Source organism: Halichoerus grypus, chromosome 11 (assembly GCF_964656455.1).
Source record: "Halichoerus grypus chromosome 11, mHalGry1.hap1.1, whole genome shotgun sequence".
In the NCBI taxonomy this organism is placed as follows: Eukaryota; Metazoa; Chordata; class Mammalia; order Carnivora; family Phocidae; genus Halichoerus; species Halichoerus grypus.
The window spans coordinates 83,144,608-83,164,372 of record NC_135722.1 but is presented as its reverse complement, the minus strand read 5'-3'; the positions used below and the strand labels follow the sequence as shown (position 1 = coordinate 83,164,372).

Below are 19,765 nucleotides of genomic sequence, written 5' to 3'. Positions count from 1 at the left end.
CTGAAGGAGTTAAGGGGCTTGTGCTGCTTATCAGCCAGAGGTCCAGAGGGCAGATTGGGGGCGAGGAGGCAGGGGGCAAGTAGAGTCACCAGGGCATGAAATCCCTACCCTCCCTGGTGCTGGCTTTCCAGACAGCTCTCTGCTGAGAGGGCAGCTCTTCTCCAAGCTGCAGAGGGATCTCTGGCCCCCGCCGCCACTCAACACTCCAAGTCAGAAGGAGGCAGAAAGAACATGTGTCTCAGCAGCCCTGGCAGCCCAGACAGCCACCCCTAGCCCTCGCTGTTCCTCCGGTAGTGGGGGGCAGGCAAAGAATGTGGCTCGGCTCAGCACAAAGAGACCCCGCCACCCAGATGCTGCCCCCTCTGGAGCACTCTGGGGTCCCAGGCAGGGCGAACTGGCATTTCCCAGTGCTGACCAGGCAGACCCCAGCTCTGCCAAATGCCCTCAGTGTTGTTTAAACGTCTGCGGTTTGGACTGAATTCCTGACGCCATCACTAATGGGGTGGGAACCTGAGAGAGGTCCCCTCCCCTGGGTTAGATGGAGGCATGGCAGGACACTATTTGGACAGAAAGAGAAACCCAAAACCCACTCAACATGGTGCCTCCCACCATCCCACGTGATGGCCACAGCAGGCCACCATGGGAGCTCTGGCTGTGAGCTACACAATACTCGGGAGGAGCCCGACCCCACTCCTCATGGGCTGCCCATCTCTCCAGCCACCCCAGCTGTGCCAACTATGCCCTGGGCAAACCCCTCTGCAGCTCAGATGGGCTGGAAGTCCCTGCAAAAGGTCCAGGGCATGAAAAGGAGAGGAATTGCTCTTACCTTGGACAAGCAGGTGAGTGGTATGGACAGCCTCTCCCTGGATGCTGTATGCACGACAGGTGTAGGCGCCTCTGTCCTCCCTACTGACCGATGTCACCGTCAGGCTGCCATCACTCACCTGGGGCCAAGGAGAGACGGAGCTCAGCACCCACCAGGGGCCCCACCAACGCCACCCCCAGGCGGAGAGGGACTTGGGGCTCATGCACTAGGGGAATATGGAGCCAGGCACTTCATGTTTCATCTCCCTCCAACCAGACACCAGCCAGGCTGCGTGCTGAGCAGAGTGTTACCAGTCACATGAAGTGTGAGGCCGCCGAGGAGAGGGAGGAGGCAAAGGAAGGGGAGCAAGGAGGAAGAAGTGCAGCAGTTCCAATGGAGAATCACACTTACCTGGTATTTCCCACTAGCACCTAGGAGTGTCCCCTCCTTGAGCCAGGTGACAATGGGCTTGGGGTTCCCAAAAGCTGTGCAGGTCATGGTAACACTGCCACCCTCCTTGGCCTCGATGTACTGCGGGGGTGTTTCTGTAAAGGTGGGAGGAGCTGCAGAGAGACCCGGGGCGGGGGTGGGGGGGTTAGCCAGTCTGCTGCCCTGCATGCAGCACCCACCCGCGCCAGGCACCACGCCCACTGTGTTCATACATAACCCTCTGCGAGGTGCTCGGATAAACGAAGGAAGGGGCAGACAGGTAAAATCCTCTGCCCATGAGTCGTACAGGGGCAGGAGAGACCTGAAATTCAAAGTCAGTCTGGCTGGGTGCAAATTCTCAACTTCTCCCACCATACTCAGCTAATTCCCAATAAACAAACGTTTGCTGAGCATCTATAAGGAGGCCACTATGCTCAGCACTAAGGACAGAGCAATAAACAAGCAAGCTCTCTCACAGCATGCGCACACTTGCCCCCAGCTCCAGTCTGCTCTGTCATCCCCCAGTCTCTCACTCAGCCTCTCTGGGCTTTACCTAAATCTGGCCCCCTCCAGGATTGAGGTGAGGAGTAAGTGAGATAAAGTTTGTGAAAGGGATCTTGTAAGATAAATATGTGTGAAATGTTGGTTATTTTGCCATTACTCTTATCATAATCATCTCCCCAGAAACCTCTGAGGCATCCATGAGAAGCTCTGAGATGGGAATCACCTCTCCAGACAGCGCTGCCCTGAGAACCAGTCAGAATGCTTTGAGATTTGGTCCTGCCTGCCCCTCATTCTGCCAGCCTCGTCTGCTACCACATACCCCCTTCACTGTACTCTAGCCACCCTGGCCGTCTTTGTCTTCCTCGAATGTGCCAAGAACGCCCAACCCCAGGGCCTTTGCATATGCTGTCTTCTCTGTACCCAGACCTCACTCCCTTGGTTCATGCAAACCTTTGCTAAAATGCCATCTCTGCCTTAAGTGGTCAACCCATCTAAGATAACACTTCCAGCATTCTCTAACCCCTTGGACCACTTTATTTTCTTTAAAGCAACAATCACTGACTCTCCCTGAGAAGAAAGGTCTTTTCTGCAAATCCCACTGCATGCCCAGCTTTTCGCACAGTTCCTGGCATGTAACAGAGCACACAACAAACATCTGTTGAATGGACAAACGCATTTAGTATACACACATACACACACCTACAGACCAACACAAATTCAAACACACAAAACTTCCTAGGAGCAAGATCATGACAAGACCACTTTCCTCAATCATTTCCAATGCCCTTAGCCCAGCGTGGGCACACAGGGGGCACTGGGAGGGTGAATACCAAGTGAATTAAGAAGCATACTTCATCACACACGAAATACACACAATGGACACCTTCAAGCATGTCAATCCTCATCCAACATCTAATGCAATAAAAGTGATGGCAAAAACCATCCCAAATCCTTATACAGGGATTCTGAAATCCCAACTTCTGAAATGGAATGTGTGTTCATCTCCAACAGAGCCCATCTTGCCAAACCTGCCCCTTGAAATGCAGCTAATACAGCCTCAGCCTCTATTACCTCTGGTGTCAAGCTTAAAAGAAAAGATAATAAATTAAATTACGTCCTGAAGTGACAAATTAATTACTAATTACATAATTACTTTATTATTTAGGTGCTAATCAGGAAAGTACTTTGAACAATCTCTAGTTTTCAGGAAAATAATGGTTTGCCTTTCGATTATTTACAGAATTAGGTGTTAGCTTGCCAGCTACATTTCCAGGCTTAATTCTTTTTTACAAGTGCCCTATAATTAATAGTGCAGGTTAGAAATAGGCTGGCCTCTCCTCCAAGTAATTCACTAACCTAAAGCAAGACTTGGCTTGGGCTTTTTGGGTCTTTTATATGTGATAAAGGAATAATTGGGTTTGTTTCCACCCAACTGGTCTCAGGAAAACACAGAAGGAGAATGAGACCATTTGTAATTCTAATTTTTCACTGGCCTTTCATTTTCCAAAGGTGAAATCTGTCAGAAAATGCCTCACACTAAACATTCTAGTTTGGAAGCAATGGAATGTTGGAACTCTCTCTAGACTCTTTCCTTCCATAATGGAAATATTTATGCTGGAAGGAACCTCAGAACTCGGGATGAAGGGAGGGGGGGAATAAAGGGAGAGAGCTCTCTCACCTTGAAAGGTGTCTGTTCTGTTCTCCCCATTTGGGAGGAAGGCTCCTTGGTAAGGGCAAAGTATTCTATGGTAAACTCTGGTTCTGAAGCCTGGGGCAGAGAGGGAAGCAATTCTTAGCTTTTCTTGCCCAACACCTCCCTATGAGCAACCTGCCCGCCCTCCCTGAACACACTGACTCTCCTTCCTCTAGGCTTCCAGGCATGCTGTTCCCTCTGCCTGCAATACCCTTCCGCACCTCCCACCCCTGCACCTGGCTAACTCCCTAGTCAGGTCTCTGCACAGGAGTCACTCCCTCAGAGAAGCTCTCCCTCCTTTGTTCTCCCAAAGCCCATACTGCAATTGTCCCTGGGCTTACTGCCTCTGGAAGTCTCCTTAAGAGCTAGGTCTGGGTTGGGTCCACTGCTATGTCCCCAGAGCCTGCCACAGAGAAAACATTCAAAATGTGTGTGTGTGTGTGTGTGTGTGTGACTTCCCTTTACTTACAAGATTTACAAGGAGCACTCCAGCCTGATCTCCAGGCCCAGGGTATACAGGTTACTCATGTAAATACTAAAAGCCAGGATTCGAGATGTGTTGTGAATTGACAAGGACTTTCAAACTACCACGGTCCTCTGCATCTTCCAGTCTGAGGACCTTCCTGTGTTACTGCCTCCCTCCCACTACACGCTCATCTGATTTCATCTTTCTTCTCTCTTGAGAAAGAGGATGGCCAGCAGCTGACCCACATGTAATTAACGTTCCAGACACTATGCAAGACGCTTTCTCACACAGCATTTCATCTGATCCTCACAACACCTCTGCAAACAGGCACTGGAAGTTGATGCTCAGAGACTTACCCGGGATCCTACAGCTATCGGATTCATGAAATGAATGCAGTGGGTTCGTGAAATAAACCAAACCTTCTCAGGTCTTGTCCCACGCTCATTCCACTCTGAGCAATTAGGAATTCTCAAAGAATCAACTCCCACTCATGTGCACAGGGACGTAACAGAACACACAACTCTTAACTAAATTCTACTTTCCTGACATGTGAGCGCCTACTGAGCACCCGATGTCTCAGGTAGCCAAATGGACACTGCCAGGATGACATGAAAGAAAAGGGGGTGGAGATTTCAGCCCGGCTTTGGAAGGGCAAAGGAGACACAGAAAGCAACATGGGGACTCTTGGCTCGGTGTTCAGTCAGTGAAGCTTTTAGCAGCCGATTTACCTTCCTAATTATGTTTTGCTTGGGCTAATATTAAGACGAGTTTTCGTTCTGGGCACACACAACAGCTGTCATCAAAAGGAGGTGACTCAAAAGCTTGCTGTGTGGTGGGGACAGCCCACCCAAGACTTAAAATAAGCCTCCAATCAGTCTCTTGGGGCTGACTGACAGGAGCCAACTGCAGTGAATGGGTTGGGCAGTGTGGACCAACACTGGTCTAGGACCACAATGGCTAAGAGATCAGTGCCCTGGCTAAAATAGCCTGTTCTTTCAGGACCCTGGAGAGGTCTCAAGCCACAGAGCATGGCCTGACCCCAGTGGGAGGAATGACCCAACCCCACAAGGCATGCCAGACAGAGCCATCCTTCAGAGCAGATCAATACCATCAGAAGCTTCCAAGCCAGGAACATCAATTTGTCTCTCCCACCCACAGCATCTATAGTCACAGACATCAAAACCATAAGGACCCAAGCTGTGTGTGGCACATCCAAAGCATATATGCCACTTCTCCAGATTTTTCTCCACGGTTCCAGCTTCTCCTGGCTCCTCCAGAGTATCTCCTCCCAAGTAAGGACTCCCAGGGACACAAGAGAGACTCTCCATCTGCGGACACACAGAAGGCCCAGTGCCTGGTGTGGTCACAGCCTCAGACCCAGGCCCCCCGCCTACACCAGCACTGGGAACTGGGCCAGCTCACATGTGGCCTCTGCAAACACTTGAAAAGCATCAACACACAGCACAATTCACTTCATGAGAGCTATAAACACCTGACAGCCATTAAAATGGTTACTCTTCACAGGATTCTTACATTTCCTTGGACAGTAAACCCAGTACAAGCAGGGACCATGTCTGGACTTCGTCACCACAGTTTTCCTATCACCTGGTGCAGGCAAAGCACACAACAGACCCTCACTGCATGTCACTCAAATGAACATATTTAACAAGGAACCAAAATATTAACCTAAAAAGGAAAACTGTCACGGTGGGACTCCAGGAATCCCACTAGTGTAGGAAGGCATTTCCTGGGCTAGCAGGGTCTTCCCAAGGCTGAGAAATGGTGTCAGCAGTTACAAATTTGGCTTCCACAAAGCCTTAACCCTCTGGTTTCAAGAACCAGATTCCGACCACCCTCTAAGGAACTCTGATGCCAACAACCACAGCAAACCCCACCTCGTGCTGCTTCTCCCATGCACCTCCACTGACCCCAGAGGCTCTAGGGAGACAGCTGAGGGCGAGCAGGAGGTGGGAGCTGCTAACTCAATGGGGCCCAGCCCTGCTGACTCGTCCTTGCAGCAGAGATTTGGCGCAGGGATAGGGTACAGTCAGGAAAGAGGCTTCCCCTAAAGCAGGTCCTCAGAGTGTAGACTTCCAGGTCGCCCCCCACCCACCCATCCCCAGGAATGAGGCCCATACGCACCGTTGATGGTAAGATGGACCCAGCTGCCATTGTGAAAGGTGTCATACTGCTGGTCCAGCATGAGCACTTTGCACTCATACCAGCCCTGATCCTCAGAGCGAACCTGCTCCAGCCGCAGGGATGCTTTATCATGAAGACTTGCCCGGCCTGCAGAAAGAGAGTGGACAAAAGCCCAGGAGGCCATCAGGGCGAGGCTAGCAGCACAAGACCGCCAAAGGCAGAGGACCCATTGTAACATTCCGACCATTTCCCATGGCAGGGCCTCAAAATTACATTTGGCACCAACCCCAGGCAGCAGGTGGCAAAGGGAAAGGCACGCAGCCTGGCCACAGAGACATTCTCCCAGCCTCAGTTGGCCCCACCCAGCTGCAACTGTCATTCTGGGTTTGGCACTGGGAAGAGCTGCAGTCCCTCGGAATACTCCTGTCCTTTTGCAGGTCTCTTGGGACAAAGGAAGGGCACGGGGGATGCAGAGTTGAATAAAGAGAGTGGGAGGAAGCAAGGGAGGGAAAAAGGTGCAAACAGAAGAAGGTGAGGTAGGGGACTCTAGGGCAGGCCCCTGAACCTCAGTTCAGGCTGAGTGACATCCCTCTCCCACCTGGGTCCCCACCCCCAGCACCTCTCTGCCTGGCTTCCCTATGGTAAAGCAGAGGGAGGGCACGCAGGGACCAGAGTGGTGGGAGACACCAGGGCGTAAGCCCAAGAATGAGGATAGGGCTGGCAAGCAGAGCGGAGGCCCCCCAGCTACCCCCCTTAACTCCATCCTCTTCCCCTTTAGGAGGCCATCTTTGTCTCACTCGTGGAGATGAGAAGGTAAGAGATGCAGCAGGAGGCAAGCGGAATGGGAGTCCAGGATGAGGAGCAGCCCTCAGGGCCCACCCTTCCCTCACCCACCACCTCAGCCCACCGCTTCTCCAGTGTCTGTTTTCATCCTTGTCTCAACACTGACAATCTGCCTAAAAACCAGAATGTCAAAACCAACCACGGCCAAAAAGAGAGTGAGAGATAGGCCCAAGAGGGAGAGAGAGAGAAATGGAAGCTTTCTGGGAGAAACGCAATTCAGACCTCAGGAGTCAGAAGTAAAGATAAAAGCAAGGTCTGCCAGCTTCCTGTCTTCCTTTAAAACCCCAGCACACACATGCACTCGTGCACACACACACACTCACACTCCCGTTCACATATGCACGCTGATGCACGCCCCACACTCTCCTCCCTGGCCAGCTGGCAGGCAGGCATGGCAGTGACACACAGCGAGGCCCCTGCTGGCAGGAGCAACTGCAAAACAAGACACCCGGGGGCCCGGGGGAGGGAGGCCGGAGTGGCAGAGGAGGCAGAAAGCAGGTGCCCACCACCATGGCATGAACTAGCCCCAGACGTCTGCCTCCGCTCAGGGATGGGATGAGGCCCCAACTTCAGAGCCAGAGGGAGGGAGTGGGCCAAGGCAGACAGAGCCGGACTCCACAGCGGCCACCAGCACACGCCGGGCCAAGGGCAGCAGGGCTCTGACTCAGCTTCTTCCTGCACAGAGCTGCCCTCCAGTGCAGCCCTGCTGTCCTGCACAGTGGGCTCTCTAGGCTTCCTTGTCCTTACTCCTGCCTCTGCCCCTGCACATCCCCAGCTGTGCTGTGATGCTCTGTGTCGGCGCCACCTCGTCCCTCTCCTCCCCACCACTTAATTAAAACCTACCAAAGTCCAAAGGATGAGAGGAAAGAGGCAGAGACTATGGAGAACAGATAACAGACCAGTCAGAAAAAGATAAGCAGCAATAGAGAGAAAGGCTGGAGGAACAGTGACCATGACCACTGAGAGAGGAAAAGGCCAGCCATGCCAAAACCAGGAGAGGAAATGGCAGGGTGGGGTGGGGGGAGCCCCCTGCAGCCCAGACCTTACCTGCATACTCAGGGTCCACATGGGGTGGATAGTAGCCAAACTTGATGAAGATAGGGATGGGTACCCCAAACTTGAACCACTCCACGACATAGGGCGGGGGCTGTCCCGTCACCGGATGAATCACGTCGCATCGCAGGACCACAGCCTCACCGGCTCTTGCGGTCACAAACTCGGGCTCCTCTCTCAGGCCGTGGGCAGCTAGTGGGTCAGCAAAGTTGGGATGCACAAAGGGGGGTGACAAGGAGATCTTGCCCTTGCAGCCCAAGAGGCAGCCCCCTGCCCATCCGTGTCCAAGGACCTCCATCCCCCACCCCCCTCCCCAAGGCCAGCTGCCCACCCCAGCCCTCCTCCTGAAAAGCTCAGTCACTCCCCAGAGGGTCCCCAATGCACCCTGAACCCCCTTCTCCCCCTCCCTGTTCATACCTCCCACGGCCCTGGGGGTCCCAGGTATCCGTGAACCTGAGACGGGGAAGAAGCGGGGAAGAAGAGAGGGAAGCAGTTCTTTCCAGTCCTGCAAGCCAAACCTTCCCTCCCCAATCCAAAAAGCATAGCCATGATCATGTCCTCCCCCACTGTACCCCCCCCAAACAGTTACAAGAGGTCTGGCTACTGAGAAAGTAGAGGGGCCTCAGCCTCGCTGTGGAGACCTGCAGCCTGGGCTACAGGGGCCTGCTGTAGCTGAGAGTATAAATATGGAATCTCTTCCTGTGCAGGATGCTTCCCACCAGAGCCTGGTAGGAGCCGCAGAGACAGCCTCCTCCTACGCCCCACCCCCAGCTCAGCCTGATGTTCACAGCACAAAACAAGAGTACTCCATACAGGAGCAGGGGAATCCCTAACAAGCTGAGCAGAGGCTGCTCATGGCAACACTAGAGGGAAAACCCCACAGGCCTGACCGGCCTCTCCAGGCCCCTCCTCCCTTGCCCACTGCACCTGCTGCAGAGAGGGGAGCAGGAGGGGTCTCCAGCCCTCCAATTTCCAAGCCCCAGACATCACCATTAAGAAAGCAGGATGCTGGGGACAGAGTGGGACCCCTGGGACTGGGGAAATCACCCCAACTTTGGCAGATGATAAAACATACATCTGGATAGGGTGCACGCATCCTCTTGGCACTGGGAAGGCAAAGTGGAGAGAGACCCACCCCCACCCCCAAGCTGGAGGACACAGAGGACAGGTTAACTCAGGCACTGCTTCTCTCGCCTGGCAGCCTGCTCCCAAGCCCCTACAGGAGGCGTGCTGCCCCCACCTTCAGCCTGAAACTGCTCCCTCCCACACGACGACTCCGTGCCCACAAAGTCACCTTGTCCAGCTTGTTTCCCAGTGAAAGGGACAGCCTGGAGAAGCCTCTCCCTCCTGCCTTCCCTCACACTACCCAACACGACTCCGGACTAGACCACAGCTCGCCCCATCCAAACTCGCCTCCTTTCGCAGTCCCGGCTGGGCCCCTCCAGGCAGCACCAAGGACAGCAGCTGCTCTGTGAGAGGCACAAAGCCAAGAGCTGATGGGCCCTCCCACCACAGAAAGGATGCCCAGAAGAACGGCGTCCGTCTGTCCATCTGTCCCTCTGTACATCTGTCTGTCTGCCTATCTGTCATGGTACCTCTGCATCTGACTCTTACTGCATCTCTGACCCCTGTGTGCTCCTGCCTGTCTCCTCTCGTCTCTGTCTTTCCTTCATGTCTCTGCATCTCTGGCTCCTTCTAGAGGTCTCTAGACTCTTATGTCGGTCTCTCTGACTCTTCCTGTCTCTCCGGCTCTGAAACAGAAGTCTCCCTCTCCTACTCCTTCTCCATGTCTCTCTGTGCCGCTCTGTCTCTCTTCAAGTCTCTGTGTCTCTGTCTTTTCCTCTTTAGCTCCCACTCTATGTGAATGCTTCTACTTGTCTGTCTTTCTCAGTTTCATGTCTCTATCAGTATGTATGTCTTTGTGTGTGTATTGGGGGAAATGTGTGGATTTCCTTTCGCCTATACACCGGGAAGAGGTTCTCCCTGCTTTTCTGTGTGGAGGGACCTCTGTGTGCTTACGTTTCTGTGTTTGCATCTCTCTCCATGTCTGCCTACACGTTGTCTGTTCATCTCTGTGTCTCTCCTTCTCTCCCTCCCCATCCCCCTCTCCCTCTCCTCCCTAAGTTGCGGAAGGAGGAGGAGGCAAGCTCTTCTAGAAGCTGATTGGCTACTGGTGACATCACTGTTTTCTAGAGAAAGAGCTAAGATCACAGAGTATTTTTGGAGCAGAGCAGAGTGTTGCACTCACCTGCCTGAGGCCCCAGCAGGTTTCCCAATCCCCCTACCCCCAACCTTGCTTCAGGCTAGGTTTGAATTCCAACCCCTCAGGGAAAGCAGGAGAGGGCTTAGCTGCAGCAGGCCCCTCCCCCACAACCCCAGGGGCACCTAGATAGGCAAAGAGCCTGCCTCCCAGCCTCCAGGCGCAAAGGCTGATCCTGGACCCAGAAGGAATGGGCAAACAGCAGGCACCAGGAGTGAGCAGGGGGAGCAACGTGTGTATGCATGTGAGAGTCTGTGTGCATGAGAGCAGCTCATGGCAAAAGGATGTATGAGTGTGTATGAGTGTATGTGTGTGTGTGCATATGTGTAGCTCTTAGCAGAAGGACATGGGTGTGTGTTCATGGGGGAATGTGTGTGTGCCTGTGAGAGTGTGTATATGTGTGTATGTGACTGTGTGCGTGTATATGTGAGTGTGCATTGCACAGACTTTCCGGGAGGTGAAAAGAGAAATACAGGAGCCTAGGGGAAGAGGAAGGAGTTATTCCAGGGCCTGGTTACCAGGTGTGGGGGACAGAGGCTGTCCACAGAAGGGGGCTCCTTCCCAGGGCTTTAGCCCTAAAGCCTAAGGCAAGAGGAAGAGGGTCTGAGGAAATGGCCAGCACTGCTGAGCAGGCGGTTGCCCACCTTTGGCAGTGAAGCTCGGCTCTGTAGCTCCCCGCCTACCAGGGTTGAGGGCTCTGGGGGGCAATGCCAGGGGGTGGGTCGGCTCTGAAATGGGTCCCAACAGTGCCCGCTGCTCAGGGCTGCCTCATTCTCACCGCATGGCAATGAGGCAGTCTCTTTCACACCTCCCCCGGCACTGGCGCTGGCTCCAGGTTCCCAGCCCCACCCCCTAGCCGGCCCCTGGGCTCAGGACTGAGCACGCAACCCAAGGCCAGCCCCCCCCCCCAGCCAGTTAGGCCCCACCCCTCCTTTCAGCGTAAGGACCCTTTCAACCAAGGACAAGCAGCGGGAGAGGGGACTCAGTGAGAGAAGCATCCCAAGGATTCTAAGCAAGGCAAAAAGAGATGGTGTTTCCCAAGAAGAAAGCAGAGGGGTGGGAGCCCCTGCCCCCGCCTCTGCACTTGATCCAACCCTCCTGGTTTTCTGAACCCCAAAATATTTTTTTAAGATTTTATTTATTTGAGAGAGAGAGAAAGAGCAAGAGCGAGAGCACAAGCAAGAGGAGCAGCAGAGGGAGGGGGGAAGCAGGCTCCCCGCTGAGCAGAGAGCCCTCGATGATTGACCCCAGGACCCCAGGACCCCAGGACCCTGGGATCATGACCTGAGCCGAAGTCAGATGCTTAAGGGACTGAGCCACCCAGGCATCCCTGAACCCTAAAATATTTATCAGCTTCCTCAACTCAACACACACACACACACACACACACACACACACACAGCACTCTCACTCGTCACCTATACGCACTTCTTCCTAAGCCTGATCCTTTCTGAGCCAAAGCATGTCTAATGAAACACTTTACCCAGAAAAGCTCGAAGCAAGAAAGAAAAGGTAAACAAGCTGGCAGTAAAAAGGGAAGAGGGGCTTGATGGAGGAGAGAGAGATAAACTCTAACCCAAGAGGACACCAAACCCAAATCAGAGTGAAAGAAACTTAAGAAACCAGGAAGGAGAGAGAGGCAGGGACAGGCACAGTGCGCACCAGACACAGGCAGAGCCCAGTCCAGGGTAGGAGAGAGAACTCTGGGGCACAGGGGACACAGAGACACAGGCCTTCAAAGGACCCTAGAACCAGGAGGGGGACAGAATGGAAGCGATTCCTTCGGGGAGCGAGTGGGCTTCTCCCCAGCAGGGCTGACTGGGGCAACTGCCCACTGGTTCTGAAGGGAGCAAGAAGGAGGGAGGGAGAGTGAGGGAAAACAGGGCAGGGAGGGAGGGGAAGGGAAGCACGGAGAGTGACCTGGGTGAGGAGGGGCTGCAAGAGGGGGTGACGCCCCCAGGCCCCTTCCCCACCAAACAAGCCTACAGCAGCCCCAAGAGATGAGGCTCCAACCGCAAAAGGGAAACTAGCATCTGCAGGGGTGAGGGCAGTAGGAGGCCTGAGGTGCCCTGGATTCCACATACCCGTTTTAGAGGAGGCAGGAAACAGCAGTCCCCTGAACAGAGTGAATCTGCATTTTGGGGCTCTGCCCAGCCCACTCTGGAGTTGTTTTATTGGGATAGGGAAGAGAAAGCAGGAGAGCAAAGAAGGACGGAGGATGAGGTAGCCCCTGCTGTCTGGCTGACCTTTTGGGAAGCCCACAGAGTACAAATCCCCTGCTCTCTATGCCAGGTGGTGCCCAGTGGGCAGCCAAGTCCAGACTGCCACTGGATCCCTTGTGGGCATAGAACCATGAGGAGCCAGGCCCTGGCACAAACCCTGTGCCCCACACTCACAGCCAGGGGCTCTTCCAGCAGGGCAGGGCTGGAGGAGCGAGGGTCCCTGAGAATGAGAGACACTCTAAATGCCTGAGAAGGTCTAAGAGCCAGAGCAGGGGGCACTTTGGCTGTCAGGCAACGTAACTTCCTCTGAGTACCTACCACATAGCAGGCTCTGGGCCGGGCGGGCATGTAACACAAATTTCCTGTAATGCTCACAGTGCCCACCTGACGGAAGTACTACCGGCTCATTTTCACAAATGAGCAAACTGGGAGGCGACCTGGCTCAGCAGTGACTCAGGGACAGGTGGGGCAGTCAGGCTCCAGCTGCCACATCTCGTCTTTGCCCACACTCACGGACAGCATCCTGCCGGACCACAGGCCCAGGCACGAAGGCCCCCACCGGCTCGGCACCCCAGACTCAGCGCCCTGCCCTCTCCTCCCTGAGTCAGAGAGCAGTCCCTCCCCATTGCATGCTCTGCTCAGGCCTCCACAGAGAAGGAAGACACGGTGGGCCTGCGGCGGGATGCAGCTGGTGGTCTGTGACTGACTCTGGCTTCAGCATCACTCTGCAGCCTCTGGGTAGGTCTGGTAGTGGCTGTGGTAAGGAAAGACCACGGGGTGAGCACCAGCCTCCATCATTCATGAGTACAAGTCCTTACTGGAGCCTCCTGTTCTTGTTCTTCCTCCTCCTCCTCCTCCTTGTCCCCCGCCCCCTCCTCCTCTGGGCACCAGACTCCCAAACCACAGGCCTGTTGTCTAATAATACCAGCGACAGCCACCGCCACCTCCATCTGCTAGCCTAAAAATAATCCCTGCTGAGTCCAAAAAAGGCACAGCCCCCAATAGTCCCCCGATCACTCCTCCCCAACAAGCCAGGAGGCTCCAGGAGATTCCAGGAAGCCGGGGACTCGGGCTCCCAGGGAGCCTCCCACAGTGGTACACACCCAGAGGGATGGCCTGAGGAAGGCAGAGGACAGACTCCCTACTGCCCCGAGCAAAGAACACTCTACAAGTGTGAGATGGACACAGGACCAAAACATCTGGTCATGTTCTTGTTCTTTCCTGAAGGCAGGTGGGCTATCGGTCATCTGGCCATCATTCTGCCTTCAGCAAGGGCCCCCACACCCAGCCTAGGCAGGCTCACAGAAAAGTCCCCACCTTCCATGGTCTCCCCATCAGTGTCCTCACAGCCCTTCCGGCCCCCATCCCCCATCAAACCTCTCAGGGTGGGAAGTCAGAGGTCAGGTGAGCCCAGACAGGCCCTAGCCAGGAAAGCTTCCATCTTCCAAACAGCAAGGCACTGGGGGGGAGGGGCAGGAACTGCAGGCCTCCTTCCTCCTGTGGGTGCCTCTCCTTCCTAACCCTCTTGGCTGGGCTCCCCTCAGCGGCCCCCGAGGCAGCGATGCTATTAGCAACCTTAATTTGCTCTCAGCTAGATTGTATTTCCAAGAGCCTTTTCCCCACGAGCCACTGACAGGAAGCAGTCAGTAATTCAAGCTCCGCTCTGCTCCTTTAATGGCTCCTCAGCAGAAAGGCAAAGCCACACCCCACCCCCACAGCCCCGCCACATGGTGGAGGCCTGCACCCTGCACCCTCACGCGTGGCCAAGTGCACGCGGGTCCTCCAGAGCCGGCAGGCAGGCAGGTCCAGCCAGGTGAGGGCACCGTGGGCTCTGCCTGCACCGGGCCACCCTCCTCTCCTCGGGTAAGACAAGATGAGGAAGTAGGAAATCGAAGCCCCATACTTACTCACAGTGAAGCACCAGCATTCCCTACTCTGAAGCCAGAAAATGAGGACAGTGGCTCACCTGGTATAATTTGTGAAGGCGAGCCTGGGTGCAAGCTATCTGCCACAGACCTTCTCGGTGGGTGACCGTGACCAGGAGGGAAGTGAGGGCACTGGGGATATGATGACAGGCTGAGGGGACTGTCCCGGTCCCCTCTCTTCTCAGAAGGACCGTTAGGCTGGCTGGCACCTCCCTCAAAGCTTTGGCTCATGTGGAATTGTTCTCCAAAACCCTTACGGAGGCCCTGTCTCTGCTCACCAGTCTCCTGCTTATTCACGCAAGAGAGAACAGAAAAGCAGGAAGATTCCTAAGAAAAATAGGTCAGCTGCCTCGGGCAGACCGAGCTGGCACCCGTGGGCAGTGCCCCTGAGGGGGCCAGGCTACCAGCTGCCTCTGCAGCTCCAGCTCCCTCTCCCATCTCCCCGGGACCCAGCCCCTTCTCTACTCTAGAGAGCACTGCGTTAACAGGAAACTGATAGCAGAGCCCACTGTAGCAAGACAGGCCCATTTTCTGTGTCCCCTGGAGCTCTGCCTGGCTTTGTCCCTTCCTCCATCTAGGCTTCCTCTCAGGGACCTCCGGCATCTTTCAATCCAGCCCTGGGGCTGAGCCTCCAACTTCGAAAACTTCTGGGCTTCCTAGACTCTGGTGCAGAGCAGGGGATGAGGAAAGTAAGGTATCTGCTTTTCGTCTCATTCCCCACGTCATGCCTGGAGCCTAACTGTCCCCCTGTCCTGCTGCATTCTATACACGTGCATGCAAACACACAAGTGCGCGAGCACACACATACGGGTATGTGCACACACATGCATGCACACACATATAAGCACAGGCGTGTATACACACAAACATGCACACCTCTACAGGGATGTGGCATACATCCGCAGACAGCTCACACCAATTACAGCTCTTTTCATAATTCAGAGCCACTCTTCACACAAGCTGCTTAACCCATCCTAGGCAGCAGACAGAAGAAAACTGCCCCCCTGAGACCCTGGGTCCCAGCCTGAGAAGGTCACAGGATGTGTCTGGGGAGGGAGGAGACTTTCAAGAGGAAGAGAAGTGCATTAAATCTCAGGCCTAGCCCCCTTTATCTCCCCACCCTCACACCAGTCCCCCCCCCCCCCCCGCCACCCACCCTCAGCACACAGGAAGGCTGGGAGAGAGAAGCAAGCAGCCAGCAGGCCTGAAAAAGACAGGGCCAGGGAAGAAGACAGAGCAGCAGGCCAGGCCACCCTGGCTGGGGTAGGCAGAGGGGAGAGAAAATGCAGGCATCAGGAGAGCTGTGCCAGGAGCCAGGAAAGAGGGAGGAGCAGAGAGATGCTGACTTTCAGTATCTCCCCAGCTGGGCAGCCTCCGCTCCTTGGGTAACCAGATCCTATCTTTCTGTCTCAGAGCCACAAACATGAAACCACCGGCTCTGGGACCTGCCTACTCCAAGTCTGGTGCATGTTGGGCCTCAAGCCAGGAGCTGAAAGCTGATTCTTCCCACTGCCCCTCTGTCATGCCCTTTCTGACACATCCTGTCCTCAGCTTCTCCTAGGATGCATGCTGCCAGACACACCCCTGCCTCTGGCGTGTGTGCTGGGGACACACACACACAGGCGCACACACACACACATACCACTTGGCCTTTTGCTGAGCAGAGTCCTTCTTTGCTGATGGACTGCCCATGGGGTCTTGTTAGCAGCTTCCTGGTCTACACCTCCTCCCTCCCATCTTCATCGGCAAAGGGAAGAAAGGAGAGTCAAGGCCAGGCAGAGAGTAGAGGGCACTCTACCAGCAGGATCTGAGTCAAAACCCCTCTTGGTTTGGGGACACTGTAGTCAGGGCTAATCCAACCACAGAATCTGTGGTGGACAGGAGGAGGCAGCCTTGGGAATAAAGGCCTGGACTTCTCCTCTATGGCAGGTCCAGAGTCATCCAGGCATGGCCCGGGGTCCTCCCCCAAGCTTGCTCAGTCTGGGATGCTGAGTCTCCAATCACCATCTCCCAGACTCCAGATACCTATCTTCTCCGTACCTTCCCCAACCTCTCTGCTGACCTTAATCACCATCCAGACACACATGATCAGAGTCAAAAGGGGAGCCCATCCCTAACTCTGTCCCAACCCGACACTGCCTAAGGGGCCCATTCCCTTCTCCCCCTCTGCTACAGCAACCCCTGCTTCAGCCAAACCCAGTCCCTACCTCGCAGGCATCTCCCCAGAAGTCGCCTCTGCCAGTCAGAGAACAGCTGAGCTCTCACACAGAGCCAGCATTTGAACAGTGGCCTGTATTTCCCATGTGAGCAAAGACCTGCCACACAGGTCCCCTCACCCTCCCTCCAGAGGCTGTGATGCTATGACCTGCTTGCCTCCTGGGTTCCCTGCATCCTTCCCACAAGCCTCTGGCCCCTGACAGAACTCCCAGTTCTGCAGATCTTTCCAAGCAGTCCTGAGGTCTGCGCACCCTCTGCACACCTCCCTGGGATTCAGAGGAACAAGAGGTGCTCCCCAGACAAGGTCAGCCTATGAAAGGGTATTGGTTCCTGACAGAGGCAGCCTTCTGAGCTTCCCTCAAGACACTTCCAGCTCCCAATGCCCTGAACAGTCGAAGGTAAAGAAATTGAGAAGGGGCCTGGAACCCCAGAGATACTGAATATAATAATAATAATGTTAACATTTATTGAGCACTTACTATATATCAGGGAGTCATTTCTTTACAGCACTAAAGTTCACCAAAAAACCCTACAAGCTCATTCTGTTAGTCCTATGTTCCATTGAGGCAAGTGACATTTAAAAGGTTGAGCAACTTGTCCAAGGTCACAGCAAGTGGCAGAGCCAGGACTTGAAACCAGATCATGGGACTCTATACCTAGGTCCTTAACTAACATACAAATAGTCTTTTTAAGCTAAAAGGACCGCAAGACCAATAGGGGTGGCAGGCTCAAGTTGCATGTCAAGCCATCCCAGATAGAAGGACCTCTCCACACCCAGAAAGAGGGTATAACCTTCATGCCCAACAACCTTCAATGTTGGGAAGTCCTTCCTTCTGTCTGACCATTCTGTGTGTTGCTGCAATATAAACCCATTTGCCTTTATTCTGTGTCTAAACTTGCACAAAGTCCATTTCCCTCACCCTGACTTCTCAGGGTGGAGGCTATTTCAGAGCCTCCTTTCAGTGTCTCTTTTTTATTCAAAGATCCCAGCAGCTCCTTTTGTGCTTTCAGCGACAGTCCCAGAGCAGGAACGTACCAAAAACTGGAGGGGAGGAGGACCAGGGCATTGGAAGACTACAAGAATATAGGGGAAAGGAAGAGGCTGAGGCTAAGGACAAATTCTCACACACAGCTCGACCCACCTCACACCCATCACCCAGAAGCTGAGAGCTTCTCTGTCTCCCCGGCCTCAGTTTTCCCACCTGACAAATGGATTTTTTAAACCACCCAAGTCAACATACCATTTAACAAAATCACCCTTCCTTCGCCCTCCTCTGGTTCCGTTTTCAGACTCACTCCCTTCCTCAAATAGCTTGGAAGACATTCCATTCTAGAAACTTTCTCAAATCACTCCCCTCTCCCCCTACACAGCCCCAGACAGTAGAGGACCCTGGCTGTAAAAGGCGCCTCCTGCGACCCCCTCTGCCCTAGCGCGGCTGGGAGCGGGTTCTCTTTTCGCCGGGTCCTCCCTGCTGACTTCCACCCACCGACCGGTTCTCTCCCTGCTCGCCTCTCCTCCCGGCTTTGTGAACTTGCCCGCAGCTGGGTCGTGTCTGCGTGCTGAAAACAGTGAGCTCAGAGTCCTAGCACCCTCCAGGCTCCGCTCCTACTTCCATACAAGGGCCGAGAGCCTGGGGTGCCACCCAGAGGCTTGTAGGTCGCTTTGCCCGTCTCCAAAGCAAAAGCGCGCGCGCTCACGCACGCATCACCCAACTCGCTGGCTTCCCCCTTGTCTTACCCCCAGCTCAGACAGGGAAAATCAGAAAAAGAAAAACCTCCCTCCGCGAAGAGATGCCGCAGAGGGGACCCCCACCCCACCGCTCTCACCCCCAGCCAGTTCTGCCTCACAGCAGCGGAGGGCGGCGTGGGGTCGGCCAGGCTGCGGCCGGCTCCCAGGGAACTTTTGTCTGGTCGAGGCCCAGGTGCAGCTAAGACAGGCGCGGGCACCTGGCAGGGCTAGGCAAAAGCGGACACTCCTCAGAGGGGGCGGAGGGACTCAAGCGCTTAACCAGCTCTTCTCCTCTCTCCGGGCTCCGTGCGCCCCCTGCCCCGCGAGGGGGATCCGACCCCCAGCTGCCAGGATGTGTAATCAGAAGGGGTGTGAGCTGGAGCGGGGGACGCCCGCGGCGCTGAAAAACCTGTCCCTTTAGCGAGCCGTGGATGCCAAGAGTCCCAAGGCTCTGGGTCGCGCCTCCCTGCAAGGGCTCGTCTGCGGAGCGGTGGCGCTGCGCGGGGCTAGAGCGTGCTGCAGCCTGCCCAAAGACCCGCAAACTCCCCGGCAGCCAGAGTTAGGAAAGCCGCCGACTCCCCAACGCTAGAAGAGGCGGCTGCTCCGGCAAAGAGCACCTGTCTCCGCACGCTGGTATGAAGCCCCGGAGCCGAAGATGGGCGAAGTCGACCCGGAGCCCAAGATCTTTTCCCGAGTGCCCAGCAGCCCATGGACTCGGGCCCCTTCCCGCCCGGCCCCTCCGGCCCGCGGCCCCCAGCCCTTCCCGGCAGTGCCCCAGAGCGCGCCTCGCTGGAACCCGAGCCTCGCCCGCGGAAAGGCGCAGCGCTCGGCCGGGCCGGGGAGCCCGAAGCGGAGAAGAAGGGGCTGAAAGCGCCAGGGAGGGCCAGAGGAGGGGCGCTGCACTTCAACTCACCTTGAGCCGCAAGACCTCGGGTGCTGATCACACTTGCTATCAAAGTGGCCACATACCAAATCATAGTACTACCGCGCGCCAGCCAAGAGCCTCATCCTATCGCAAAGTGCTCCTGCGCCCGAACACTTCTCGCGCCCGAGCGCCTGCTCACGCCCGCTCGCGCCCGCCTACGCCCCGCGCCGGTGCTCCTGCAGCCCTGGCGGCCCGCTCTCCATCCCTCCCCGGCTCCGCTCTGCTCGGCGCGCAGCCTCCCCGGCCCCCGGCGCAGCGGCACCTGCACTACTAGCCCAGGCAGAGCGCAGCCAGCTCCACGGTGAAGCCTAGCCGGGCCGGGCCTCCGGGACCGCCCCCGCAGCCCGCCCATTGGACACTGCTCGCAAACCTGGGGGCCGATTGGCTCGAATGTCTGTCCGTCGCGGTGCGAAGGAGGCGAGCCCATTTCAAGGTGCGTTGAAGTGTGGCGAGCACAGAGCCGCAGAATCATGCGCATTGCCAGGGAGAAGGCGTTGTAGCGTCTCTGCTCTGTTCTGTTCTCTGCTCACACTGCATGGCAAGTTTCTGGTG

At 55.4% G+C, this 19,765-nt stretch overlaps 1 protein-coding gene across 4 annotated transcripts in view; it reads right to left on the bottom strand.

The window, feature by feature from the left end:
* Positions 1-19,412, bottom strand: part of IGSF9B (immunoglobulin superfamily member 9B) — a 50,281-nt gene extending 30,869 nt beyond the window's left edge. For all 4 annotated transcript variants that reach the window (XM_036088148.2, XM_036088149.2, XM_036088150.2 and 1 more), the window contains exons 1-5: positions 19,202-19,412; positions 7,930-8,127; positions 6,040-6,186; positions 1,217-1,368; positions 827-944 (exon numbers count right to left, since the gene is read on the bottom strand). In XM_036088148.2, coding sequence (XP_035944041.2) covers positions 827-944; positions 1,217-1,368; positions 6,040-6,186; positions 7,930-8,127; positions 19,202-19,265 — 679 coding nt within the window. In that variant the 5' untranslated portion in view covers positions 19,266-19,412. The remainder of the gene's footprint in view (positions 1-826; positions 945-1,216; positions 1,369-6,039; positions 6,187-7,929; positions 8,128-19,201) is intronic.
* Between the last annotated feature and the right edge of the window lie 353 nt (positions 19,413-19,765).